The following is a 27,610-nucleotide window of genomic DNA, read 5'->3' on the forward strand; positions in this document are numbered from 1 at the left end:
GTCCGTAGGAATCAAATGCAGCTGCCCTGCTCGATGCATGGTGTGGGAGTCCACGCCCAGCCCCAGGCTGTAAATTGGTCCACGTGAATGGGCCTCAGGGCTCATCCCCAAGGGGCAAGGCTGTGAGGTAGAGAGGAAGACCTCCTGCACTCAGTGAGGACAGTGACTGTCTGCCCATGGCTGTTGCCTTGCAAACGTGCAGGGGAGCRTGTTGCATGAATGCCAGACAAGGTGCCTAATTTCTTGATTCACTTGGAAAAGGCAAGAATGTAGCAGTGAAACAGAAATGAGCAGGACCAATTTTAAATGCATTTGTCAGTGTCTCTTCACATGCATTGTCCTTGGAGGAGCCAGCCTGKTGCTGATGTGCAAAATCCTTCTGCTTTTGCCTAGGCGGAGTGAAACTCTGGGCCGACCGCACTCCTGGCATTCAACCAAGTTTGCAGAGAACCACCCCGATCTCAGCATGATGCAAATATCTCAGGGTACGCTTGGCACCCCTTGGCATCAGTCCTACCACTCCAGGTAAGCACCACACACCTTTGGTCATGTGCTGCAGAGGCAGAGATGCAAAGCAGTCTGCTGCACTTTCCCCTAGTTTGTCAATTCAAAAAAAACCATTTTCTGCTCATCTGTAAAGGAATACTTTTTCTGCAGCCTTTCAGCAGTCACCCCGGCTCGGTAGCACRTCGCTTCGATTACCAAGCTCATGGCCTTGCTAGCTGTTGTGTCCTGTGACCTTTACAGGGRCCAGACTGCTTCTGACACCCCTGGGATTGTGCCCAGGTGAAGACAGTAATGACAGCTATTAAAATGCACATTGATTTTTCTTAGATATGAGCTCTAGATTGGGCCATGAGAACAGACTGGCAATATTTGGTTGCCATTTTAGTTTTAGTATCATTTGTCCAGTGCTGAAGTATCTCCCACAGGTACCTGTGTGTAGAGAATCAGTCTCCCAAGCTAATGTGCTTCTAACCTAGGTCCCCTGATCCTTCCGCCTTCCTTGTTTCCAGCGTAATGCTGGCTTCAGGGAGGCTCTGCCTCCTGCCCGAGGCTCTGTCTTGATGGTGCTAACTGCAAGATTAGGGCCTAAATCTAGAGCACAGAAATGAAGGAAGGGGACAAAGGATTTGTGGGCAAAATATTCCCAGTCACCTCCGTACAGCTGGTGGGTTTACAAACAGCCACGGTTAAGACAGGGCTTTGCAGGACTTTCGGTTCCTGTTTGGTTACCTGGACAGAGTTGCCATGTTCCCTCACTTAGATGCTCTGCAAAGCGGTGAAGATCTTGGCAACTAATTGCTTTAAAAATCCCCCTGCCCCAGACAGGAGCCCCGTGTCAGGACATTAAGGCAGCTCTCTACAGATCCGGTTGCAGGAGCTGGCATCCTCCTCTGCCCCCTGGCAGACTGCCCCCACGTAGAAATGCAACGTGGTCTTTGGGGCTGCGCAGTCCAGGGTGGGCAGATGTGACACCAGACAAACCATTCCTGGAGAGCTGCCTGACGTGGAAACCAGGTGCCTTATGACCTCCATTCCCACTTTTATGTTTGGGATGAAATTGAGGTCTTAAAAACTCCAGGCTCGCTCAGGGTAGGCACTGCCTATTAAATCCGTGTCTGTCAAAATCTCCTCAGAAKTAGATTCAGCGTGCCTGATTTTTCCTCCTTTCAAGGCTGCTGGCAAGACCCACTGAGGGACAAAAAACTCACAGGTGTTCTCCACCTTGCCTCCCTTCCCAGCCAAAGAAAAAAAATCTAAAATCAAAATAAGCCTATTAAAAAAAAAAAAAAAAAAAAAAGGGGGGTGTAGGCAGCAGGATATCTGTGCCCATCAGGAAAACCAAGGCCCTCGCAGGAGCAGCCAGCAGTATTGCATCACTGACCATACTCCCAGGGTGAGAAGTTCAGCTAGGGATTTCCTGGTTTTGGCAATTGCTTTCTGCACAGGTCAGCTTTATCATAACTGTGTGCATGTGTGTTTCTCTAAGGAGTTAGTGCAGTGGTTTGTCTAAGCTAGTAGTGTTAGTGCTGTTAAAAGAAGATGGTGCAAGACACCTGGTTTCGGCAGTGAACTGTGGCAGAGGCAGATTGGAGTCGGCGGTGTGGTCCCAGCGAGCTGGGCTGCTCCTGCGAGCCTGTGCAGCAGGGCAGAGCGGACTGCAGGCAGGAGGGCTGCTTGGGGCACACGTACCCCTCGGGTSCTCCAGGCAGCCCCCAAGGGCCCCCCCAAACCCTGGGGGCAGCATGAGGGGGACAAATTTAAATTCTCTCCTAGGAGGATTTTCCCTGGAAAGGCAGAAGGGTTTCAGGAGGAGGAAATGTCCCCATAGCCACTGGGATTTAAACTTCATTTCTTCTACAGGCGAGAGCGAGCCTTGGCAGGGAGGAGGAAAGAGAAAACAGGGCATAAAAGAACAATGTGAGGGGAGAATTGCAGGAGCAATGTGTGTTCCTCTCCAGCCTTCAGCACAGCTCATCCGCAGCCTGTTCGTTTCCCACCAAGAGGCTTTGCTTCAGCTGCAGCTCCTGSCAGAGCCTTTGGCTGGCACAGGCAGACAGCGTGGCTGTGTCTCCTGGGCGGCTGAAGAGGAGCACGGGGAACATCTAGTGGTCAGTCAGCCAGCGCTACACTGGGCATTGCCAGGGAGGTTTTTTTWTTATTATTAAAATAAARATTGATGCATCTTAATGAGCAAACCAGATTTATCCTAAGTTTTGCCTGTCTCTGTGTTCCTCTGCATCTCTCTGCAGTGCTGCTTCCTTCTTCCCCTTGCAGGCAGGCTCCCCTTTGCCTTTCCTTGTGCTTAGCAGCCTTTTCCCTCCATGTCTGTCCTTTGGGCTTGTGGGTGTTAGTCCAGGAAGGGGGAAGCAACTGCAATTGGGATATGATCCCAAGACAAGGCTCTTCAGCAGGCACTTGTTAGCAAGGGGGCTGTTTTCAAATGCACCAACTGCCTCCCAGAAACAGCACCTTGCTTCCCGGAGCTGCTGTGCATCTCCAGCTCCCCCGCTGAGCGAAGCGGCTTTGGTTTCGTTATCCCTGTGGGGTGAAGCATGCAGAAGTGAAGCATGCACTTCCCACTGTGCAGCCAGCCCCYGTGCCCACTGAGGCTGAGGCCTGCTCCCAGGCTGGGCTTGCTGCTCCTGCATGCGGCTCTGAGTCTTGCCCTGCCACCCTTGCGTGGGACAGCAGGCTCTCCTTTCCTGGTGCTTCCCTGGGGCTCTGCCAGGACAGCACCTGGGAACCAGCAAAAGCCATATCCAGGGAACAGGGGAAAAGGGAAGTGAAATCCTCAGGGTACACTCGCGAGTCCTCAGTGTATCTGCAGGAGCCCAGGAGGAGAGATTAGCACAGGGGAACTGGACAGCAATTTTTGGTGTCACCATGGGAGGTATAAAAGAACTGTGGCCGGCACAAAGGAGCTCCCTTTCAGCTGATAGATCTCCAAGTATCTTTCTTTATGAGCACGCCTCTGGAGGCCACAAGTCCTCTGTCAACTCATGTTGACAAGTGTCATGATGCACCCGTGTCTGCTAAGCTACATCGTGAGGAGGCTTTAAAGACTTCCTGGGGCTTTCCCAAAGTGGTAGTATGGTTGCACCCCCCACTTGCCTCCACACACAAGCACACGCATCTCTTCTGTCTTGTCTGTTTAGTTTTCTTGCAGCAAACAAACTGTCTAGTGGACAGCTGAATTTCCAGGAAGCCTGCCAGGGCATAGCCTTCATCTCCATAAAAAGAAATGAAATGGGAAAAAAAGAAAGAGATTACGTTCCCCCCAGAATGCCTCTTGCGCTCCTCTCCTCCTCCTCAGTGGCGTCGGCACTCATTCAGCTTTCCAAGTGCTTTGGATAGGTTTGATGGGTGGGGTTGATCTTCCCTGGCTCCAGAGATGCGCTGGGTTTCTGTCTGTATTTCCCTCCCACCCCGCTATGGTAAATAAGAGCCATGTGTTGCAATGTCAAGCAGTTCCTCTTTGTGAAGTGGGATGACTGCAAAGAGGGGATGGAGTAGGCCCAAATATGGGTTTTAATCTGCACTCCTCAAAACTAAACATTTTGTTTCTGAGCTCACTTATAAGTTGTTGTGCCTCTCCTCTGCTAACAGTTGGTTTTTACTCTTCTCTCGCTCTTCTCCAGCTCCTCCACCAGCGATCTCTCCGGTTACGAGCATGGCTATCTGAGGAGAAGTCCTGACCAGTACAGTTCCCGGGGGAGCATGGAGAGCTTGGACCACTCCTCCCCTGGCTACCACCCTTGTCACCTTTCCCCAGCCAAGTCCACCAACAGCATTGACCAGCTCTCCCACCTCCACAGCAAGAGAGACTCAGCCTACAGCTCCTTCTCCACCAACTCCAGCATCCCTGAGTACCCCGCTCCTCTGTTCAGCAAGGAGCACTCCTGCTCCATGGACAACATGCACTCCCGAGGTGGCCTGCAGGAGGGGATGAGGCAGGCTGACATCAGGTACGTCAAGACAGTCTACGATGCCCAGCGAGGGATCTCCGAGGAGTACGAGGTGAAGTCCTCTGCTTTGCTTCCGAGCTGTGAGGGCCGGACCCTGGCAGATGGTCGCAGCCACGGCAGGCTCCATGGCTTGAGCCGGCACAACACAGCTCCCTCCTGGGCACAGCCAGGCCAGAGCTCCTCAGACAGTGAGAGCCAGCCCCCCAAGGGACCTCCCTTGCCACCTGCTCGCAGTGACAGCTACACAGCCATCAGGCATCATGAGAAGCCCGGCTTGTGCTCTGGCCTCGATCCAAACAAGCCGAAGGGGGCCTGGCCTCCACTTGTCAGCAGCTTCTCCCAGGGGCCGCTGCTGAAGACCCCCTTCGGAGAAGGGCATCTGCACACCGTGGTGGAAAAGAGCCCAGAGAGCAGCCCCACTGTGAAGCCCAAGCAGAGCTATTCCCAGTCAGCCCAGCCCGGGCAGCCCTTGCTGCCTACTGGTGTCTACCCAGTACCTTCCCCAGAGCCACACTACGCCCAGATGCCCCAGCCTTCTGCAAGCAATAACGGGACGCTTTATCCAGCTCTGGCCAAAGAAAGCGGGTACCCTCCACCTCTTCCAGTCACATGTGACAAAGCTGTAGCCAGCAACCCCCTGGACTTTGATGAGAACGGAAACCAAAGCACTACAAACAGGTCGACTGTTTTTTACCAGCCTCCAGCCACTGAGAGAAAGCAGGATGCTGCAGCAAAACTTGCGCAGTATAAATCTCCTAACGCTGCAGGCCCAGAAGTCTACTTGACCACATCGAGAAAGGAGGAGTCGTTTCCCCCTCACAAGGCAGTGCACACTGTCCGAGAGACCACAAGTACTGCACAGCCCTCCAAGCACGGTTTTCAAGCCCCACAGCCCCAGCTGAGGGAGGCCAGTGAGAGAAAAACACGTTACCCGCCTAAAGAGGACTGGGCAGACGAATCCCAGGAGGACAAAAATGGCAACCCGCAGAAAAACGAGAGAGACGCTGCAGCTCACCGCCACTGGGGTCAGAGCGAGGCCAAGCAGTATGGCTTCTCCTCCTTGCAGAACATCCCAGGGAGTTCCAGGAGGCAAAGCAGCTCTGAGCTGAAAGAGATGCCACCAGGTGAGGGTTGTTCCAGCACCAAACTGTCCTTTTTGAACAGCAGTGGTAAAGAGGAGAAGGATCACAGGGGACAGGGGCACAAGCAGTGCAGTGATGTGGACCCGCAGGCCTTTGCAAGGCAGGTGGATTTGGGCACGAGCACGACCCCGTTCCATGCTGCTGAGTCAAAGGATGAAGAGCCCCCTTCTCCACAGCACCCAAAGACCTCAGATTTTGGGAGGAGCCGCCTCAGCTCTAGCAGCACCCAAAGTTTTCCCTATGGCAAAGCAGACCCCAGCAAGCTCCGCTGCTCTGTGCTGGAGAAGGTCAGCAAGTTTGAGCAGCGAGAGCAAAGTACTCAGCGGCTCCAAAGCGCTGGCGTTCCCACCTTTGGCCAGCATTACGGGCCGAGCAGGTCGAGCCAGCCCTCCGGCACCGTGTGCTCTCTGAACAGCCTTGAGGACACGCGGGGCAAGCTCGGCTCCCGGGAGTCCAGCCAGCTGCCCAGTGAGCTGGGCAGGGTCTCCAGCCCCTCTGGCAGGAGCGGGAAGCCTGAAGAGGCTGACTGGCGCCCCGTGGAGCTGCAGATGGCAACCTCAGCGAAGCAGCCCAGACCAAGTGAATACTACAACGCGTGTCCTGAAAATGAGACGCAAATAAGGACTGCTCAGCTCCCGAGGAGCAAAAGCACGTTCCAGCTGGGAGGGGAGCCTGAGAAGGAGGTTCTCTGGAAGGATAACATCCAGGATGCCCATGGGTCACAGCTGGATACACCGTTCAACAGGGCTTACAGGAACAGCATTAAAGATGCTCAGTCCAGGGTGCTGAGGGCTACATCCTTCCGGCGCATCACCCCCCCATTTGGGAGTGCCCCCAAGAGGGTGACCCAGAGGCCTGCCTCAGCCCACGTGGGGATGAGGAGCACAGCATCGTCTCCTCACACCCCGAAGGAGAGGCACAGCGTCACGCCGACAGAAGGCAGCCTCTCCGCCCTGGACTATGCCAAGACGCAGCACATCTCACGCATCGGGGGCCGGAAGCGGCTGACAGCAGAACAGAAGAAGAGGTCTTACTCGGAGCCGGAGAAGATGAATGAAGTGGGCATCTCTGATGGCGAGCCGTCACCTTTTTCACTCCAGAAAAAAGGCCTCCATTTTGTCTTCCCGGAGAATACGGTGGCTGACCGGCGTAAGATCTTCGAAAGGGATGGCAAAGCTTCCTCCACAGCCAGCCTCTCCAAGCCGGAGCTCAAGCAACTCCAGCAGAACGCCCTTGCTGACTACATTGAGCGCAAAACGGGGAGACGGCCGTCCTCTCAAGACGTGGGGCTGCTGAGGGAACGCTCTCACAGCTCCTATCTGCAGGCTGGTGGCCCAGACAGCCAGAGCCTTTCCTCTGCCTCCAGCATGAACTCCCTCCAGGACCACAACCTTTACCGCCGGAGAGAATCTCTGGAGCAGATATCCAGGATGGGGCGGATATCTTCAACCCTTCCTCCTGGCTTGATGGGTTGCTTTGACCTGAGTGGAGATGAGCAGAAGAAAGGGCGCCATGACAGCTCAATCACAAGCCGACCAAAAACGGACAGGTGCTGGGGTTACAGAGCCAAAACGGAGCTCACCAAAGGCACACAGACACATGCTCTCGGCTCGCAGGGCCAGCCTCGCTATGGGAAACAGGAGCAGGTCTTTGAAATACCCTCCTCTGCCAGGAAATCGGGGAAATCGGTGTCTGTGGAAGATTTGCTTGATAGATACGACAATCAGACAGTCACTGTGCATATACGTTCAAGGTCGTCTCCCACTCCCACAGCAGAAAAGAAACACCAGGTATGTGGAAAGCAGATCATACTCTCAGGCAAGCGGGGCTCTCTGAACCAGGAAAAGGGGGAGGATGCTGAACAGACTGATGTTCAGTCATGGCAGTTGCTTGATTGGTTATAGAGAGGTTAAATGCATGCTGTGATACAGACCGTTTATTGCAATTGAATTAGCATTACGCTATTTTAAATGCTTGCTGGTGGGGTACTGCTTCTGTTCTGCTTTCTTACTGCTGGAGCTATTCCAGGGGGAGATGCTGTGATTTTGTTGCACAGGCTGGTAACGTACATGTGTTCTTGCTGCTCCTGACACCTCATCTAAGGGTCTTAGCCTTGCCTGTTAGCATCACTGGAGAAGCACGGAGTACGTTTCTGGTGGGGTGCGTTAACGTGGTTATATGCTGCTGCTGCTGTCCTGCACAAGCTTGGCATTAGACCACCTCCCTGATGCAAAGCAGAGAAGCCTAAGGGCTGCCTGAAATTGCACTGGCTCCCACTGGCCCCCACAGCTGGGGAGCTGGGAGGTGCTCAGCAGAGACACTGCCAAGTAACTGCTATGTTTTGCCTCCAGCACTGGAGGAAAACGTTGCAGAGAAAGCTTAGCGGAGAGCCCGGCTGCTCTTTCCATGTCCCGTCCCCCCCTTGGTTGTTGGGAACATTAGGCTGATGTCACAGACAGGGAATTCGACTGACTCTGATGACAGTAAATAGTAGAAACGGGCAAACTTCTTGGAGAACAAATGCCCAGGCCAGCTCTTCAGCTGGTTCAAATCTCTTCAGACCTGTTTAGGTAACTGCAACTGGTTGAGCCACGCTGATTTACAGCAGTGGCAGGTCTGCTCCCCCTGCCCATTTTTACGCCAGGCTCCATTCATCATGGGGAGAGGGAGGAAAAACCAAAACGTGGGCAGGCTCCTTGCTCCAAACATTCTCAAAGTGTTTGGCCAGTCCCACAGACTTAAAGGGCAGCTGAGATCCAGAATGCCTCCTTCAACTCTTATACTTGCTATCAGCCTAGGTGYGATGAAGTAGCACTCAGCGGAGTAACATAAAGGAAATTATAGAGAGAGTGTGCTGCTGTGCCCTSGGCAGCATCTCAGAAACGGGCCAAATGGAGGCAGGGGGAAGGAGCCGTCTCCCCAGATCCATTGTGTGCTTCATTCTAAATAACCTCCCTCAAAAGACCTCAGATCCCACACTACACTTGAAAATAGAATTTAAAAAGTAGCTTGTGACTATCAAGTGACCGGAATGCATTTCCGTCACCACTGCTCTCTCATGCCATCATCATTTTTTTTCCACACCAGCCAGGCAACAGGCTCATCCGTGCCACTTTGTCACACTTGCCAATCATGAAGTCTTTTGTGTTTGGTAAAAGGACAGTCCTTAAAAAAGAGTTAGGGTGAAAGCCAAGCTGCAAATTTTTTTCTGCCTACCAGTACAGCCAGAGCAGCAAGAAAATTAAACAGGCTTCCAGAGAGAGGGGAGTCACTAAAATGTACTTTTCAGTGACAGGTTGGACAGCGAACAGCCCTAGTTCATGTTTATCTGCTGTCTTGGTCAGGGGACAAACTGGGAGGTTTTTGAGATCCCTTTTTTCCCCTTGTTGGCTCATTTTTGATCTTCCATACCTGCAGCAGACTAACAGGAGCTTCTGCCTGTTGGGAGCTGACTCAAGGAAGATGATGAGCAGCAGTGCAGACCTACTCACAGGGTCTTGGCTCAAGTCCAGAAGAAGGGAGCRTCCTTACTGCTGTTTTCTGGAGTGGCTTAGCTGTATTCACTTCTGTAGTGAGGACTTACTCTTGTAGATAGCATGGCACTTCTGAAAATCCTGTTCTTAAATTCCGATTGAGGAAAGCGTGTTTGACTTCAAACATGTACACCAATCTGTAATTGTCTTTTTGAAAGGGAAGATATGTTTAAATGCTTTCTTGATTAGGTTTGCTTCTGAACTGTCTCCAATACAAAACCAATACTATAAAAGTARGGGCTGCAGCCAAAACAGCAGGGCAATTTTTTTTTGGCCTTTTCAGATCTTTTGTGGGAAACATGTATTTGCATTTTAGCAGCAGTCTTCACTGCCTCACTGTATATTTTTCAGGGTCTTGTATACAATACGTAGAGTTCTTTGCAGGCTGCATATAAATCACATTGCAGTGTCACTGTAGGAATTTGTTTAAAGATATACGGAAATTGATAGCCATGTGGAATTATTAGCTATCAGTCTTCAGAACGCATTCTCTGCCTTCTTCCCCCCTGCTTTTTCAGTCTGTCTCAGCCTGCATATCTCCCAACTCCCTGACTCTTAAATCAAGATCAGCGCTTACCCTCCCTCTGCAGCAATGCTGACAAAAAAAGCAAACAAGTAGGGGCGTGGGGAAGGGGGCACTGAAGAGCTCTGCGCCAAAAGATCATATGTGAGAAAATACCAACCTCTTCAAAAGCATGCTTAGCATTTGCTTTCAAGTCTTGTGATAGTCTGGTGTCTTATGGTGGGAGCTCTAGGGGAGGGAGAGTCAGATTTACAAAGGTATTTCAGCTCCTAAATTTCTCTGGTTTCAGATGAATTAAATGCCTAAAGAGGAGGTAGATCCTGAGACCTTTGTGCATCTGTGCTTAGGTTTTCAAAAGAGCCAAGTGCCAGACTCGCTGGTGTTTTTCAGCACCTCCACTTGTGGCTAGAGTTTCAAACCTTGGTGGCAATCAGCCTCTCTCTCTGCTTGGGGACAGATGGTTTGGTGTTCAGCTTTCCCAGTTAAGGCCGTTTCGAAGATGGCTCAGCTTCTTACTTGCATATAAAACAACGGTGAACACACAGGTCCCATGGACACCCTTGGGTACATTTTCAGAAGAGGCAAGGACTTGCTGAGAGCTTTTTAAAATCCATCTCTCTGGAAAAGCCTGGGAAAGGCAGATGGGCCCTCTAAGTAGGAGCAGGGAGCTGGAGGGGGGTATGCCATGCTCGAGTTTCCTGGCATGCTGGTGAAAAGGGAGCATGTTATAGCTCAAGCTCCTCCAGGAGAAGGCTGAGTTGCCATGCTGTACCACTGCTCTTCTGGGGACCCTCACGGGGAAATACTGCCAGGCTGGGACAGAGCTTTGGTGGATGGATGAATCCATTGAATTTAACCAATATGTAAAAGCCCCAGAGATGCCTGGTTTCCCTCTGGTCACTGGAGCATCCGTACCTATTTTTCCTCCCATCCATAAATCGCACACGCAGTGGTTTCTTACCAGGAGGCATCAGTGTTTTGTTGTTTTATTTTCTGCTTGCTGCTAATTCTGTCTTTGTGCTCCAGGACCTGCTGAGAAGGGAAGGCAGTGAATTTGGCCCCATGGTGAGAGATCCTTTCTACGTGATCAGTGCAGGCGCCAGGTAGGTATATGTTAATATCTCCTCTGTCACTGCAGGGTTAGCTCTTGTCATTCTGCTGCCAATAACAGCTGTCATATGTTGTCTGTGGAAATGGCTGGATCGTGACGAACTAGAGAAAACGTCTACCTGGATGCAGTTTTGGGTGTGCTATGCCCAGTAGAACTAGAAGGAGTAAGCTGCTCTGAGCAATTTTTTTCACTGCAGACRTTCATTCACTGTAAATTTCTCCTCTCCGATCATGTCGCCTTGGAGCACATTTCTGCAGCAATAGTCAAATTACATGCCTTCCAAAACGCGTTTGATCTGCTGTTAGGAGTCACATCCAGAGGTTATCATAACTGAAGGGTCCTAAAARGAAAAAAATACCGTGATGTTTCACTCTGTCTGGTTTTCCCCAGTCCAGTGTGCTGCCTCCTCAAAAGCAAGTGAGCGTTTGCATGGGCTAACACTGGGAGATCTCCAGTATCTTGCTGAATGGGGGGCTTTGCATTTAGGCTGCTTTCTGTTGTGCAACTAGGATATTTTGCTCAGCAACAGGGGAGAGAGAAATGTTTTTAAAAATAGAAGAGTGTAGTCATAAAGCTCAGAATATTAGAGCATATGTAACTATGAAACTACTTAGCAGTGGATTATTTTGAAATTAACTAGAACTGAAGTTGATCTGGTTGTATTTACATRTAAATAATAAATAGATGCCTGCCTTAAGCTGCTAAGTGCCCAAACAGCTAACTCCTGTTACAGTAAAAGAGGAACTGAAATAATTATTCACAAAGGAGCTCTGTTTCTCAGAAAACTGCAGTAAATGTCTTCCTACTCTGTTGTCACACTGGGAGTTAACACTGTGGGCTCCAAAGGTTTCAATAGGCAGCACTGGGCCAGGGGGTGACAGCTAGAAATATAGGCAGGCTCCTAGTCTAGCTGGATCTTAGTTCAGACTCTGGCTGGCAATTTTTGTGCCTAGGATGACATAAATGTCATTCTGGAGGGACTAATTTTGCCTCCAGGCATGCCCTTTTATGACTATTTAAAACACACCCTTTTTCTTAGGTTTGRAATAACTTTCCATTTTTTTCCTAAGAGAAAGACACAGCTGTTTTGGTTCATTCTGCCTCTCCATTTCTTCTAAAACTGGCATTTCATCATTCTTCTAAATAACTACTTGTTATTTCCTTTTCTTCCCAACCTATTTTTYAAGTAACTGGACTAACCACCCCACCTGAGAACAAGTTTGTGGTAGCATGAACTGTGGGTTTCTCCTTTACATGCTTTACTGCATAAAGACTGTTGCTGTTACCTTAGCAGCTTTATGACTTTTGTGCTGCATAGGCATCTTGTATGCTATGGGAGCACATTTCTCCTAGGAGGTGTGGGATCACATTCCCTTCTTGATCAGAATACTTTCCTGTTTTTTCCAAAAGATACCACAAAAGGACAGGGAAAGACAGGAAAACTCTCTTGACTCTTAGGACACAGTCCCAGCACGTAGCCTGCAAACCACTCCCTACCAGCCAGTAGAAGTTTTGCAGTTAACTCCCAATGGGAACAAGATTTGGATCCTCCACAGACCAAAAAAGGGCAGGTAGAGCAGGACCTTACAAGAAGTCCCACTTTTAGGATGCTGCTGAACCTTCCTCCACCCCAGTGTGAGGGAGTACAGCACAGTCGGGGTCGTATAGATGGTTCGGGCCTGTGAGAGTGTCACGGCATGAGGTAGCATCCTCAGTCCATCTCTTAAGAGATGCAGTCTTTGCCTGTCCTGTGATTGCYGGCCAGATTAACTGGTTTTCTAGCGAGTCCTCTGACATACAACCAACCCCATCCCATCCCATCCCTGGCTGCAGCGTACTCCATRCACGGGTCCTTCAGGGGAGGCAACAGCGGGCTGCAGGAGTTATGCTTATTGGTCCCCCTGGGCCTCTGCCRTTCAATGTGCTGGAGAGGATGTGGAAACACCCCTCGTGCCTCTCTTGTTAGAGGAGGAAATTCCATCCAATGGTGAAATTACACAAGTCCTGGTARCGGTCATTTTGTCCAGTCACTTATGCTCCGTGACTTAATGTGCTACGCTCTTACATTGTTCCCCAGGTGACGTACAATAGATGTCTCATAAGTGCTGTTGGAAACGGTTGTTGTTCCACCAGTTTTAGACTCAGCAATTGCCTCCACAGTAGGAGAGGTCTTTAAATTAGAGAATTACCATCTGGCTTTTCTGACAAATGCTGAGTATCTGAAAAGAATRCACATTGCCACTGTCCAGGAACCACAGACAATACCAATAGCCGTCTGTCTGGAAAGTGTCCCCACCCCCAGGCAAAGGCTGCCAAATTCTATTCTCAGTTACACCAGAATAAAGCCAGAACAACCCATGTCATTGACAAAATTATTCTTATTTTGTACCAGTACATTTTAGAGCAAATTTGGGCCCCAAGTCTCAAACATCATGGATAGACAGTGTTAGATTATTTGAACAATGAATCTTGCGAACAGCAAGTATTTTGGCAGTACTGCTTTATTGTATTTTATTGTTTTACAGTATGGCCTCATGTTTTTAAGCTGTCTTCTCTTAGATTTGCTAGCACTATTGTTATGGCTCATTTTGTTTGCCAGCTCAATAGCTACACAGGCGAGTAAGGTTGGCTACATGTTCTAAGCAGGAGCCTCGCTTAGACCAGCCACTCTTTCTCGGATTCACATAAGAACATCTTAAAAGAGATGGAAAGAATAATTTAATCCATTGAATTTGCAGCCTTCGTATCCTGTTGCAGTTCATATGTATTGGCCTTGTTCTTTGTAACACCAGCCTGTCTGAAGGGAGCTCTTTTTTCTAAGAGGATCCCAAGGTTTTAAGAATTTTTTTCTTCTTTTCAGCAATCAAAATAATGCAGTTTTTGCCTCACTTTGTCCTTGAAGATCACTGAATCATTTTAATGGCAGCTTTCCCCAAGGAGCAAACAGCATGATGGGAAGTTTTGGCCCATAAAGCTCAAGTTGTCAAAATTATCAGTAATTGAGAATGGAGTCTGATGGTAGATAATGTCAAATAGTCTTCCTTACAGCAATCACTACCTGCCCTATCTGTAGTAAACAAAATTCAAAGTGAGGCTGGAAAATAATCCAGGCACTTAGGTTTTCCCTGTATAGATGGCAGCCTAGTTCCTGTGCTACCAGAGAAACTCTGAACTTTGTAGGTGGGTCAAAAGAAGATTCATTAATCTTGGATCTGTAGAAATACATTCATTTTCCCTGGAGTCCAAAATTATATTGTTCACACTGTTATTCATATATTTGACAGCCGAGCCTTGAAACAATAACCAGAGAATAAGTGTTTTTTTCTACTGAGTATTTCTGTGATGCTCACCACATGTGTGCCTATGTGTGTGTGTGATCTAACACGCACTGGAAGTGATGGGAGATGGATGAGTGGGAATGGATTTAGCTCTGTGTCCCTAGGATTAGTAGACTGGATTTACTTCTAGTTTCAGCAGCACAACTGCACTGCGCCTGGCTTAGCAGGCGCTGACCCAGGCCTCCAGTGTGGTTGCATAATTTGCCTTTTAAGGGGCTGTACAGTAGCTTGGCCTGCTCACTGATTGTTACCCTTATCATGGTCTGTCTCTTGGTTTTCAGGTCTGTCAGCAAGAAGGAAAGAAGCCACTCAGAAAAAATGACATTCACAAGTTATTATCCCCATCCTCAGCACAGCAGYGAGGCTGGTGGCAGTTCCTCCGCACTAGCCAAGAGCCACAAGGGCTCAGAGCTTTCCAGGCAAGATAGCAGAACTTCTGCATATGTCCCATCCCCAACAGAGGCGAGGAGTCACTACCCTGAACAAAAGCAGGGCTTTAAACCCCTGTTTCTTGACTTTATTCCTTCTGGATCTGGCCAGTCCACACCTAATATGCCCACCCAGATCGCTTCAGACTTGCAGGCTGCAGGAGATTGCCAGGCTCTGAGACAGCATCATGACAAACGAGATGCCGTTCCCCCTGAGGGCAGCAGTAATATTCAGGCACAGTCTTTGGATGCGGTCCAGGATAGATCCCCTGAGACTCCCACAGAAGAAATGATGTGGAGAAGGAAAGCTGGGCTGCCTCACAGATCCCTGCCTCCCAAAGTGACATGGGCTCATTCGGTCAAGGATGGCAGCTTCCCAAGGGCTATGGTGTCTCCTCCAGCAGCTGGGCCAAAGCTCTCCCAGAGGTGGCAGTCCCTGCCAACACAGAGCAGCACTTCCTCTGACCCAGAGACTCCTTCTCCCCATGGGACAACCCATCTCCGGATCTCAGAGTCGTGCCTGCAGCTTACTCCCCCACCATTGCTGCAGGACGATGAAGATGATGAGGTGTTTGTCACTCCTTCCCAGCCTGGTGTCATTGCTCAACCCTTCTCATCCCCACTGCCACCCCATCCTCTTCCTGAGCTGAGCTCTTGCGCTTCAGCAAACGGCACAGAGGAATTCCCACCTCCTCCCCCACCAGCGGCACTTGAGGGGAATGGGGCAGCTGGAGACAAATYCACCAGGATCTCAGAAGAGGCCAAAGTGAGGTAAGGGGGGAGCTGTAACATGGTGCGTCAGGCATTGTAGGGCCATATAGAGTAAGATATGCAGGGCTCCAGCYAAATGCGACTGACCTCCACAGCTCTGCATGCCCCGGTGACCCACCCACAGCTGCTAGCTGAGCGTGAAGCTTGTGGAGGAGTGCACACGTTATAAGGGGAGAGGGACAGCCAGACAGACTCGCTGCCACTAGGCTTTGCTGGCTGCCAAGAGCATTGTCAGATGGTGTGGCCGGGGCAGGCCCTAAAGCAAGAAGACAAAAAGCTCTGTGGTCCTCCAACAGATGTACTGACAGGTGCTTAGCAGGCAAGGCAAAAGGGGTTATGAGTGAGAAACTACCCTGGGCTCATTCCCCCTGCAGTTACCCTAYGGATTTCAGTGGGATTTCTTCTTACTCATTCCAGCATGAATAGTTAAAGTGGTTGCTGACTCCTTCCAGTTACTGGGTTTTGAGAAAGTACTATCCCATAATGAACACTCATGTTTTTCCAAACCGTTAGAGTTTCCCAGAATACATTGCAGACCTGGCACCAAATGATCCTGTTATGAAACAATGACTATATGCCAAGAAATGACAAGGCAAATATGCCACAGTAACATTGTATAGGGGATTTTTCCTGAAGGATAGGAGTTTGGGCTAGATGCCCAGCTGGTTTAACTCAGCACAGCTTCCCTCACTTCCAGGGAACTGCTCTGATTTGCATTAGGGAAGAATCTGGCCGAGGCTGTGGTAGTGATTTGCTTTTCCAACGTGAAAAGGACAAATGAGCGGAGACTGCTCAGATGGGCACTCCCAAGGGGTGAGATTCCATGTCCCCTGCCCCTGAGCAGAAAACTGACTGACTGAACTGTGTCCCTGCTATCTCTTGTGTCTGAACACGCTCCATGATTCTGACTCCAGGACCTTCTGCTTTAATGCACAAGGTAGTGGGTCACTCACTAGTTCTTTCTGTGTTGGAATGACAAAACAGCAGTGCCCAGGGAATGAAATGCTTCTGGTGCCTTTAGCTTCACAGTGTAGGCTTTTCTGTGTTGAAATGCAAAGAGACGAAAATGGGCGAGAGAAGGAAAACTTACCTGTGTTAGGCCTTCACCATGTGTTCACAAAGATCCTACGCAGTAAGTTTTTCTTCATCTCACAGAATTTTTCTGTCCATAGCAACTTCCGAAGTTTTCCCAAAGCCCTGGTCGAGAGGGAGACAGCAGGACTGGGCACCAATATCAGTGAAAATAATTGGCCTGCGTCAAAGAGGACTAGCTCTCCATCTGCTGTGGATAAGCAGCACCAGTTAGTTGCTTCTTCTGAAGGGCCTCAAAGCTCTCATAAACAGGCCACAACTCAACCCAAAGGCAAAAACAGAGAGCCAGCGGTCATTGCTGGAGAGTCGGAAAATGGCAGCCTGGACTCCAGGACACTCAGCACAGCTCCTCCGGTGAAGACAAAGAAAAAGACCCCAGAGGATATCAAGTCAGAGGCTCTAGCAAAAGAAATCGTCCATAAAGATAAGTCTTTGGCTGATATCCTCGATCCAGATTCCAAAATGAAGACGACCATGGACTTAATGGAAGGGCTTTTCCCCAGTGGAACCAGCTTGCTGAAGGAGAACAATATGAAAAGGAAGATGTCACAGAAAAAAGCTATCAGGACAGCATCTGAAGATGACAAGTAAGCACTGTTTGTTTGGGTTGTTGGCTCATGTCGCAGAAGAACTCGCTGCTTGCTTGCTTTTAAGGACAAGCAAGAATTCTGTGCCGAATTTTTCTGCATCGCTATAGACGGGCACTGGTGGAGAGTGAGTTTCTCAGTCCCCTGACATGAGGCTGACAGGGCATTTCTGAATGCTGTTTCTCTTTAGCTTGGCTGTTTGTGCTCTTAGAGCGCACCTCTCGAGACTGTGTAGAAGATGATTCTCAGCCTGGTAGGGGGGCAGGAAATGAACCATCTCTGGAGATATATTTTTGATTTTGCTCTCTTAACCTTTGTAATCTGAAGCAGTTCAGTCCAAGCCAAGGTAACAGATGTGAGAGTAAAATCAAGCCCAAACCAGTGGCTTGCAGACAGATAATGAGAGTCCCAGGTCTGGAGGGAGAGGTGGGGGGTGCCTGCTCACTACCGTGGGGTGCAAAGGTCAGCCCAGGTCCTGCAGTGTTCTAAGACAGGGGACCATAAGTGATAGCTGGAGAACCATATTGAAATAAGTTGTGCAGATGCAGTGTGAAATGCATTATGCAGGTAAAAGGGTCAATCTAGCCATCGCCAGCAGAGCTATGCTGATTTACCTCCATGGAGAAATCTCCTGTTGACTGTTGGTAACTAGTCAACATTTGAACAATAGAGCAGCTGTGCTGCTTTTTTGCACAGTGGAGAGATTTGAAAGCAGCTGACATGCACCCTCTGATGGCGAGAATTGGCCATTTCCTTTGTGGTTAATAACATTGAGAAGGTATCAAAGAGTAGGTGCTGGAAAAGCATGGATGCAGGCAGAGGAAAAAGTGAAACTAACACTGAACTCGTCCTTTTTCTTTACTGTCCTAGGAGAGAAGAAAAGGAAGTGCCTGTAACTCTGGTCCCCTGCCCTGCTTATTATAACGTTTCAGCACCCAAAGCAGAACTGCTGAATAAAATCAAGGACTTGCCAGAAGAAGCAGGTGAGGAAGAGGAGCTGCTGGACATCAATGAAAAAAAGGTAAATTTAGAGCACGCATCACCACTTTCTGGTTACTTTCTTGAAATAATAATAAGTCCGAAAGTAAAGAAGTGCATTTCTATTTGATGTCAGCATTTGGATGTCACACTTGCACATTGCACAGGAGCTGGGTGCATTTAGGCCACATATGAAGCTTCATTAGGGCGACCTAGATCATACCTTCACATGTCTGTGAGTGGAGAGTGCTTCTCTGAGTGCTCATTGCAAATCTAGCACGAGCCTCAGGTTGACCTGTATTGTGCCACATGCTGAGCGTATAGGTTGTAAGAGGCCGTCCCTGCCCCAAAGCAAGGAAGAAACCGGGAGAGGAAAASTGACTTGAGCAAGGACACATCAGACCAGAGACAGGAACGGAATCTAGCCRGTGACTGCACTGTCTCAGTGCATGAGGTTTTACCCTATGATTTTTCTCCTTAGTGAGGCCAATTTGCCCATTTTACCTGCTGTCCCTACTCACTGCCACCAAAGAAACAATTTTTACTTTTTTTTTYCCCATCCTTTATTGTTTCATGATGAAAGCGATGTTCACCTCAGTCTGCACAATTGGGGGTGTGATGACTTGTCATGGGATGGGGAGGAGAAGGAGAGCAGGGCAGGAGAGGAGGAAACTTTTTCCTCTCATACTGTAGCTAAATTKCACTGAGGAATATCCCCTGCAGTTCTTGCTGGAGGCCTGGGTGCTCTGTCTTCCATGACTTTCTGCCTCCCTTCACTCACCTACTACTTTCATGTCCAAAGCAGCCATGCCGGCCTGTAAATTTAGAACATCCTAYATTGCACTGGCCAGAGTAACACAGCCCATATTTTATTCTGTTAGTGCAACAACAGARTTTAAGCATACCAAAGGACACAAATATTTGTGCAAGTCCCATATGTTGTAAACAGAGTAGCCCCATTTTGTGTGAGGCACGGGTAGGACGGTGTCTCTAGGGAGCTGTCATACCATGGCACTGGCGTGGGCTAGCTACACTCACAGTCCCTGACATCTCTCATATCTGTGGTCCTAGATAGTTTCTGCATAGCAAGTCTACACCAAATAGATTGTGCGCGTGTAGCTAATCAAATGCATTCGACTAAGGCCTTTGGCTRCAGTTTTAATTAGCTGGCCTAAGCCATTGGTTGTAGAGCACACAGCTTCAAAGGTAATCAATCACAGGGCCTGCTGTGTCTATAGCACTTTTGGGGGTTCTGTTCAATTCAAAAACAACTGCCTGCTTATACCAACATGAAAGGTGGGGGGTGATTAAACAAGACAAGGGTGCTGCTGCAAGGAGTCACTGGGCATGCTGCAGGCATCTGACAAGCTTGCAAGTAGGTGTGAGCCTGCTACTGGGGGACAAGTCCCAGGCCTCAAAGGTTACATTTGCATGGAAAAACAGAAATAGATCGGAGTGATTAGGCCCAGACAGAGAGATTGCCTTGGCATGTTTGTTCATGGTCTGTGTGAAATAACATTTGCATAGGCATTATCTGAGAAGGCAGCTACTCTGAGGATCATTTGGGTAAACCAAACTCATTTCCATTGTAAATATGCAAAGGAACTATGTCGGTTGGCATTTGGGATCACAGGAGAGTCGCTGATTAATCAACATAAAGCAAGTGTTTTACGGTCCCCTTCCAAATCACAGGCCTTCAGAACAAAAGTGCTTCACTCCCTGCAGCCCAGTAGCCTCCTGCAAAAGAGGGCTGGAGGGCAACCTGYGCCTCCTGCAAAGCATCTGGAGCAGGGAGGAGCAGCCAGCAGCTCTGAGCAGCTTGGGCCTCATGAAAACCTGCTTTTTGGACATGGCTTTAGCATCACAGGCAAAGGGGGGGAATGTTGCTTCTTGTCCCTGGATGCTACCTGTCCTATTGAGGAGAGAATCTAGSTAAAGGAGTTTGGGCTGTCCCTTATCCTAGCAAGTGGGGTCTAGTTTTATCTTTGCTGTCATCTCCCCCTGAGCTACCCTGCTAAAAAATGGTATGGCTTGGCAGTCATTCCAGCATAAGCCTAGTAGTTTATATTAGCATAAGCCTGACGTTTGTTTTAAGAGCATATTATTCACTTTTTATTCAGCCTCTGCACTTATGCAGAAGCTGCTGATGGATTGTAGTGCAGCCAGAAAACCCTGCACTCCAGAGGATGCACGCAAAGTGTACCATCTAGTGGTGTCTGGCTAAACAGTGCTGTTCACTTCCCGACTCCGAAACCTACCTTTCAAACGCCACTCAGGCAGGCAACCCCTGGTCATAAGGGCCAATTCAGAGCAACCTTCAGCCTGACCTATGTTTGAAGATCCTCTTTCTTTTGAGGTACAACACCTTCCTACTTGAAATTACCAGCAACTTTGATGGAAAGAAGACTATGTTCATAAACTTTGAGAGAATCTTTCCAGGCAACCTTGTGATTTACTCCCATTTCATGCTGCAGTGTTTGTATGCAGAGTCAATTAACATGCGTGTAATGATGGCTCATCAGTGCACAAACTGAAAAGAAAAGACCGAACATACATACCCAACCCTTGTATCAAGAGACTGCTTTCTGTGTTCTCACTTAGGACTAAATGGAAGCAAGAATTGCAAGCCCCAGGCCACAGACTTCTGCATTTGCCTCTATCTTTCCCATAAATCCTAACAGATATTAGGATCTCCAGCATTTGTGCAATACGGCTAGTTCTGGAGTCACTAAACCCTGGGGGCTTCTTTTTCTTTGGCAGTTAAATAGTTGTCAGCATTTTCACAAAATGAGTGTGTGCTCTCCATGTCTTTGCTCAGTGTCTTAAGTAAATTTAGAGCATCTTTGGTGTAAATGCTTGCTTGCTGCATCTCTATATGAGGCAGAGTCTGCACAGTCAGTGAACATTGGTAATATCTCCTTGGTCACAGCTGAATTGGAGACTTGCACCTCAACACTGAGATGGCCAAGAAAGGAGCAGTCAGTACTTCAGTGTACTGTAAAAGGGGGGAAATTAAATGTGTCAATTCCTTCTTTCTTGCTAAGGCATATGTAATTAGCAAGTTCTAACTCAGTCACTTATCACACAGTTAATAAGAAATCTTAAATTCTTTTTTTCCACTAGTTATTTCATACAGTTGGGGGTAACATAGAATGTAACATCCGGACAATAACTCTGAGGCTGTGTTAGGGAGCAGGGACAATGCAGGAGATGTAGCTCTCGTATGGCTCTTTTCAGCCAGAGGCTTGAAAACAACTTATGAAGAAAGATGTATATGATTATTCTCTTGCTAATGTATGTAGCTGGGTGTCAGAATATGGCACACCAAACTGGATGTGTCTTTTGAAAATACTGACTGATGGTAGAACAAAAATGACTGATGGCAGAACAAAAATATCTCCATGTTATTTGATGAGGCATTCAGGTTTTCAGCTCGTGTTGAATTTCAGTCTTCTCTTTTCCCTCCTTGATGTCTCCTTCATCAGCTGTTGCTGAATGGATCCTGCTTCTCAGTGACAGCAGCCATATCTTCTTGTTGCCGTCATCCACATGACCAGTGTGATCATGATAATGACCAGTGGCAATGTGTTTCTCTTCTGACAGGCTGAGCTCATCAGGAGCTTGACCAACAAACTGGAAATCCTGAAGGAAGCCAAGGAAGGCCTGCTTGCAGACATTAAGATGAATAATGCTCTCGGAGAGGAGGTGGAGCTGTTGATCAGTGACCTATGCAAACCTAACGAGTTTGACAAATACAAGATGTTCATTGGTGATTTGGATAAGGTGGTGAACCTCTTGCTCTCCCTCTCGGGACGCCTGGCCCGGGTAGAGAACGTTTTGAATAGTCTAGGGGAAAATGCCAACAGTGAAGAACGGGTACGTATCTACATAACTGTAGCGTCTTGGCCTTTCTCGGGGTGCTGGACGGCAGCAGTCAGACGAATGTGCTTGTATAAGCTAGGACTTCCAAAGGTGCTCAGGGATGCAGGTGCCTTACTCAGGCATCCAACTCTGGGGACCATGAAGGGGTCTGAGCAATACCTTTGATGGCAGCATTCAGAGTGATGGGCAACAGTAGTTTGCTATGTTCAGCATGTATAAGCTTTAGTAAATGCGGTTCTTTCCCTGGGAATCTTGATCCCAATTTGTATAAATGTCTCTTGTCTAAACAAAACGGCTGTGTTCTGGACAGCATGTCAGTGACCAGCAGGTGGAGGAAAGGCTGTGTCGTGTTGCGTGTCATGCAACAACCTGCTGCCTCTTGATTCAGCTGAAGGCAATTTTAACATTCTTTGGGTGGCTGCAGGAGACAAAGCCATGCTGTGCTAGTAGCCGTGGCTTTTGAGCCCATTTTACTGGCTTTCTCGRGGCCTTTTCTGCCCCATGTTGACTAGAGCATGCAGTGTCTGATTCAGTGGGATTYGTGTTCGATCCACAGTGAGATGTTCATCCTCTTCCCCCAGGCTGGCTGCGTGTCTGGGAGCAGAGCAGCCATCCCGCCTCCCTGCGAGGTGGCAAACATAGCATCGGGGGGCTGGAGAGGGGTGATTAGCGAGGTTGATGCTGCTGATACTGAAGCGCTCTCTCTGGTGTGTACAGAGCTCTCTGAATGAGAAGAGGAAACTGCTGGCTGGCCAGCACGAAGATGCCCGGGAACTCAAGGAAAACCTTGACCGGCGAGAACGTGTGGTCTTGGACATCCTGTGCAACTACCTCTCTGAGGAACAGCTCCAGGACTACCAGCACTTTGTAAAGATGAAGTCTGCACTTCTTATAGAACAACGAGAGCTAGACGATAAGATCAAACTGGGTCAGGAACAGCTCAAGTGCCTGATGGAAAGCCTCCCCACAGACTTCACGCCCAGGGACGCAACAGCAGCAGCTGCCCTAGCTGCAGCACTTGCTACCTCTGCYGGAGTCGGTGGTAAAACACCTCCAGTGATCTCATCCTCTCTCTAACCTTTTCCAGATGGACCTGTGGTAAAATCCTCCTGCTTGAGTCTATTTAATCCAAGTACTTTGCAGAAGGTTCTCTACAATGACAATGAATGGAGACAGGTTTAAAACAAGCTTTCAATGAAGGAAAAAAATCACAATAATAAAGTTTTTATTTCCCTTTCCTTCCACCCCTGCTTTCTGGAAACTTAAATCAATCTGGAGGGGACTAAACTATTTCTCCTCCTGCCAGAGATGAGGAAGAGTCTCATGAGAAATAAACACATTACCTTTAAAAAAGAACATGACCTCCTTTCTCCCCTCCCTTTCCTGCCTGCCTGGCACCTCGCTAAATAATGAAGGATCTAAAAGAATGAAGCCTTAAAAATAAAACCAACCCATCCTCCTAAACATTATTGATATTTATATTTTTTAAAGGACAAGGCAGAATGTGTAAGTTTTTGTACATATTCTAATCAGTTACCTGATTCTACTTTGTTCTGTATGTAGAAAAGACATTTAATTTTGTATTTTGTGAAAACCTTAACAAAAAGAGGGAACCGCAAAGATAGTCATGCATTAGCTTGGAACAACTCCCGGTGTTTGTTGTTGTTGTTGTTGGTTTTTTTAATATAATAAAGAGCTACCAGAAGAAGCCTCAGCCTGTTTCAACACATGCTGAATATACCAGTAAGTGTCCTTGCAAAGGAGATTTTGACCAGGAAAACGTAACCTTTCCTCTTCTGGATCTTGTGTTGAAATCATTCTGGAGTTTAAAGTTATGAGAACCTGCATCTCAGAAGTCCAAGTTAGCATGAAGTAATGAATCCAACTCTGGACTGACTGTAGGAGCGAGTCTATCTATCTGTTTTAAATAATCAAAGTCATGATGTGTTGCTGTTGCAGCCTAAAATCATTTTAGTGAGATGTGGGAAGGGTCTTTAATGATGTTATTTATAGGCTATTTTTCTGAAAGGATGATGTACGCTAGGACTTTTTRTACAGCAGTACCTCATTTGTCTGAACCCACTTCATCAGAAATTATCTTACATGCCAGAAGTCATGCATATCTAATGATGATGTCCTCTGCCCTGGTTAGGTAGGTAGAAGCCTACTGTAAGGGCTATTGGATTATTTCCTAGTCGGCCCAACCTGGAGTAACTAAATTTGCCCAACCAAACTTTACTTTATCAACTTGCCAAATGCTGGAGGATTGCTGCCAGCTTGCAGTCAGCAAAGCAGATTGGGTCAGACTCCCTTTTGCTGTGTGAGAAGTACTGTCCTCTCGAAGATGCTGCATCACCATTTAAAGGAAGTGGCCAGGAGCTGCGTGAATAGATTACCACCACGACTCATGAGCCAGATTCGGGTCATCTCGCTTCTGACTTTGTAGAGATTTCCTCCTGCGGCAACTGTTTGCACTTCTCCTTTCTCCAGGGCATTGCTTTGTTCATCCCATCCTATCTTGCCACCAGGACAGGAGCAGAGGTTTTAATGACATCATTTTTAACTCCATTCATTATGAATTTCAGCTAGCACATGACTGAAAATTACAACATCCATTGCCTTCTGTGCTGGTGTTAAAACTCCCCCCTCCCCCCTCCCTTTTTTTTTTGAAATAAATGCACTGGACAGATTTCTCACATAGGTCTTCCTTAGACAGCTTGGCAGACTGAGAAAAGACTAATGCCTTCTCTCATATCAAGCATCAATTCTCCAAYTCCCCAAAGAAAATCTACTTGGTGTTTTAATGCTTTTTGAAGCACCAAACTTGTTATATGTGATGACAGCAAATGTATCCTTTTCATTATTTCTGAGCTTGAACACTGTTCAGGTCTGTATAGCATTTCATGAACCCTAAGCCAAACTAGCTGGGGAACTGGTTCTTATGCCTTAATAGCTGAATCAAAAACAAAACCAGAGAAAAACCTATTTTGGGGGGGTGACCCCCCCCCCAAAAAAAAAGGGGGAGGTACTGTTTCCAAGCCAATCAAAGCATTTAATTTGTCCTAAAAAAAAACACAAAAAAAACACCACACATGATTTCAGTTTAGYTTAGGATTTTTCAAAGTTTTTTTTTTTAATATAGTTTTTTTACAGCCACCCTTTCACCTTACATTTACCAAAATAAATCAAAACTACTTGGCAAATCTGGCATGCTTTTGTGAATAGTTTGGGACCAGCCAACCCTGCATTTTCCAGTTAGTTAGGCAGTCCTACAGTCCTACCCTCAGCTCTCAGGCAGGAAGAGCTTCCCGTCTGAGCAGGGTCTGCTGTTTTGTTCCGTAGGCCAGGGCAAACCAGCACCGGATTTCAGGGCCAGTGCCCCGGACTGTGCCACCCAAGGGATCATGCCACCCTCACCTGCATGTGCTGCGTGCAGTGACACCAGTCTTCTTAAACTCTCTGTACTGGAGTTATGCTGCAAGTCAAGCGCTTCCAAGCAGCAGCAGTCAGCCAGCTTTGTGGCAGTGGTATATAAGGCTTTACTAAATAGTCTGTAAAACTGTTTCTTTTGTAAGATTTCCAGCTAAAAAGCTTGAGGTTATGGGTTCATGGTGGTTTGCAAGAAATTCAGACCTTTGGCACAGCTCTGCAGTCCACAAAGTTCAGGGATTTCTGCTAGAAGTCCTACGTGTGCTAATGAGGCAAGTGATAGTCATTTACATTTTTATTACAGCTTAGCTCTTCAGGTGAAAAATTATTTAAAGCCTCTATTTCTGTTGTAAGATATGTTAAGTTTATCATTAGGGAAACAGTCTTTGCATAGCTTTGTTCAAAAATTGCTCCTGCAGGGAGCAGGACCACAGGGTTTGCCGAGTTAGGAGGAAGCACATGTGACAGGTATTTGACAGAAACTAAACATTGACCAAGCCAGTAGATTTAATTCTAAGTGCCTTCGGCAAAGAGGGAAACCTATTGATTGCTTATCTTACCTTGCTTTTCTGTTGTATTCTTAGAGCTAGTGTATAACATCACAGAGAGATGACATGCTTTCATGGGACAGTAGCACCATGGGCAGAATTTTACAGTTATYGCCTATAAATTGTTAACTTACTGGAACAAATCTGAATTTTAGGTCTAGATACAGGAGCTTTTTAGACCTGAAACTATAGTTAAGGGGCTGCAGTGAAGAAATCCAGTAGGTTAGATGCAGCAAGCATGATTTGCATTGGTGCCTCTTCCCCAGCATGCACTGCCTAATGTATCCAGAGCCAGGGCATTTCCCTTTGCAACTGCAGCAGGGGCTAAAAATCAGAGCATGTAAAGAACAAATGAATCAAAATACATCTTGCCACAAACAGGGGTTCTCACTGAACATGTTTGCTAAAAATGAGCATTTTCATAATGAAAACATCTGTTGGGGATACTGGAACAGAGGAGAATTGAGAACAAGGCTCAACATGTTAAAGGTTTGTTAATTTTGTTAAATAGTAATATTCATACATGCCTAGAGCAATTTTAGGAGCTGAAGGGCAAATTTTATTCTGACACCAGTAAGCAGCCCTATTAGCTACAAGTGCTGACCTCAMTGCCCAGAGGCAGCAGTGTCTAGCTGTCCTTTCCCCCACCCTGTTGTAATGCATTTCCCACTGCGTAGCCTGGAGAAGCACTAAGTGCTGTGTATTTGGGGGCTGGCAAGAGGAGAGCAGAGTGACAGGCAAACCTCCATACGTCTAGTGCCGGCTCTGTTTGCAGGCAGGAGATGCAGCTGGCCTTTCCCTGGTGGCTTGTGAAGTTTCCTCCTCCTCCCCCCTACCAGCATATTTTTGCACACAGACATATATATGCAAGGCTGCTTTATTTCTGCTGATGTGCTTCCTTGGGTGATTTTTCCCAAGAAAGAGATGGGAGGAGCCATTAACAAAAACACAGATGGCRAGAAGGCGGTGTACAGGAGGAGAGGCACTGAGCTGACTGGTTTCCGTTTGGGAAGGTGGCTCTGCACTGAAGCACCTTCGGTGACAGCCCTGAAGGGGTTTGAGCTGCCTGGTCTGTGCTACCTCATGCCCGGCTGCACAGGGAAAGGTTTAGGGAAGAGACGCAGCATGCAATGCCTTCACACAGGGTGAAGTGCAGTGTCTGGCTTCGCTAGCCCCAGGAAAATCCTAGTAAGGACAAAGCAGTTACACTTTTGAGATAGATACATTACCAGTTTAAGGTAAGTRCTAGTTGCACAAAAAGCAACAGGGTGCCTCATACCCTACGGCATCACATTGTGTCCCAGCGTGACAGCACGCTCCAGGTAAGCCCACAGCGTTTTCCCCAGCGCCGTCTCACTTAGCAGGCAATCTGAGTCGCTCCCTTTCCCTGCTTATTTCTTCTTTTGGGGCTCTCTGGCTCAGGATGCCAGTCTCTCAAGGGTGTTACTGTGCTATCGCCTTCCCCATCCTGTCCCTTCTCACTCTCAGTTACCGTCTCACTTACTGGGGGGGAACTCCCAGTGTGCCCAGTGCTAACTGGTTTTTCCCCTTGAGATCAACCAGAAAAGTGATGGGAAAAGAGCGGGACATCACTTTCCCTGAGGCAGTGTTCCTAAAAGCATTGCCTTCAATGGTCAGCCAATTTGTGAGGATCCTCTCTGGACCAAAAGCTGGTTGAAAACAGTGCTGTGCCCCTGACTTTGCTCCGGCTGTAGCCGTGGCACCAGGGCGCTGGGTTACCGTGTGGCTGGGCTTTGCAAGTAATCCAACCGCGTT

General features: G+C 48.0%; 1 protein-coding gene across 1 annotated transcript in view; it reads left to right on the forward strand.

Annotated features, from left to right (window-relative positions):
* The window catches only part of SHROOM3 (shroom family member 3), a 162,665-nt gene extending 139,731 nt beyond the window's left edge, over positions 1-22,934 (forward strand). Inside the window, exons 4-11 of the mRNA XM_026090140.1 lie at positions 394-525; positions 4,146-7,404; positions 10,697-10,773; positions 14,401-15,318; positions 16,491-16,997; positions 17,868-18,018; positions 21,579-21,851; positions 22,575-22,934. Coding sequence (XP_025945925.1) covers positions 394-525; positions 4,146-7,404; positions 10,697-10,773; positions 14,401-15,318; positions 16,491-16,997; positions 17,868-18,018; positions 21,579-21,851; positions 22,575-22,934 — 5,677 coding nt within the window. The remainder of the gene's footprint in view (positions 1-393; positions 526-4,145; positions 7,405-10,696; positions 10,774-14,400; positions 15,319-16,490; positions 16,998-17,867; positions 18,019-21,578; positions 21,852-22,574) is intronic.
* Positions 22,935-27,610: the final 4,676 nt, after the last annotated feature.

This window comes from Apteryx rowi, unplaced genomic scaffold (assembly GCF_003343035.1).
Source record: "Apteryx rowi isolate R43461 unplaced genomic scaffold, aptRow1 scaffold_85, whole genome shotgun sequence".
Taxonomy (NCBI): Eukaryota; Metazoa; Chordata; class Aves; order Apterygiformes; family Apterygidae; genus Apteryx; species Apteryx rowi.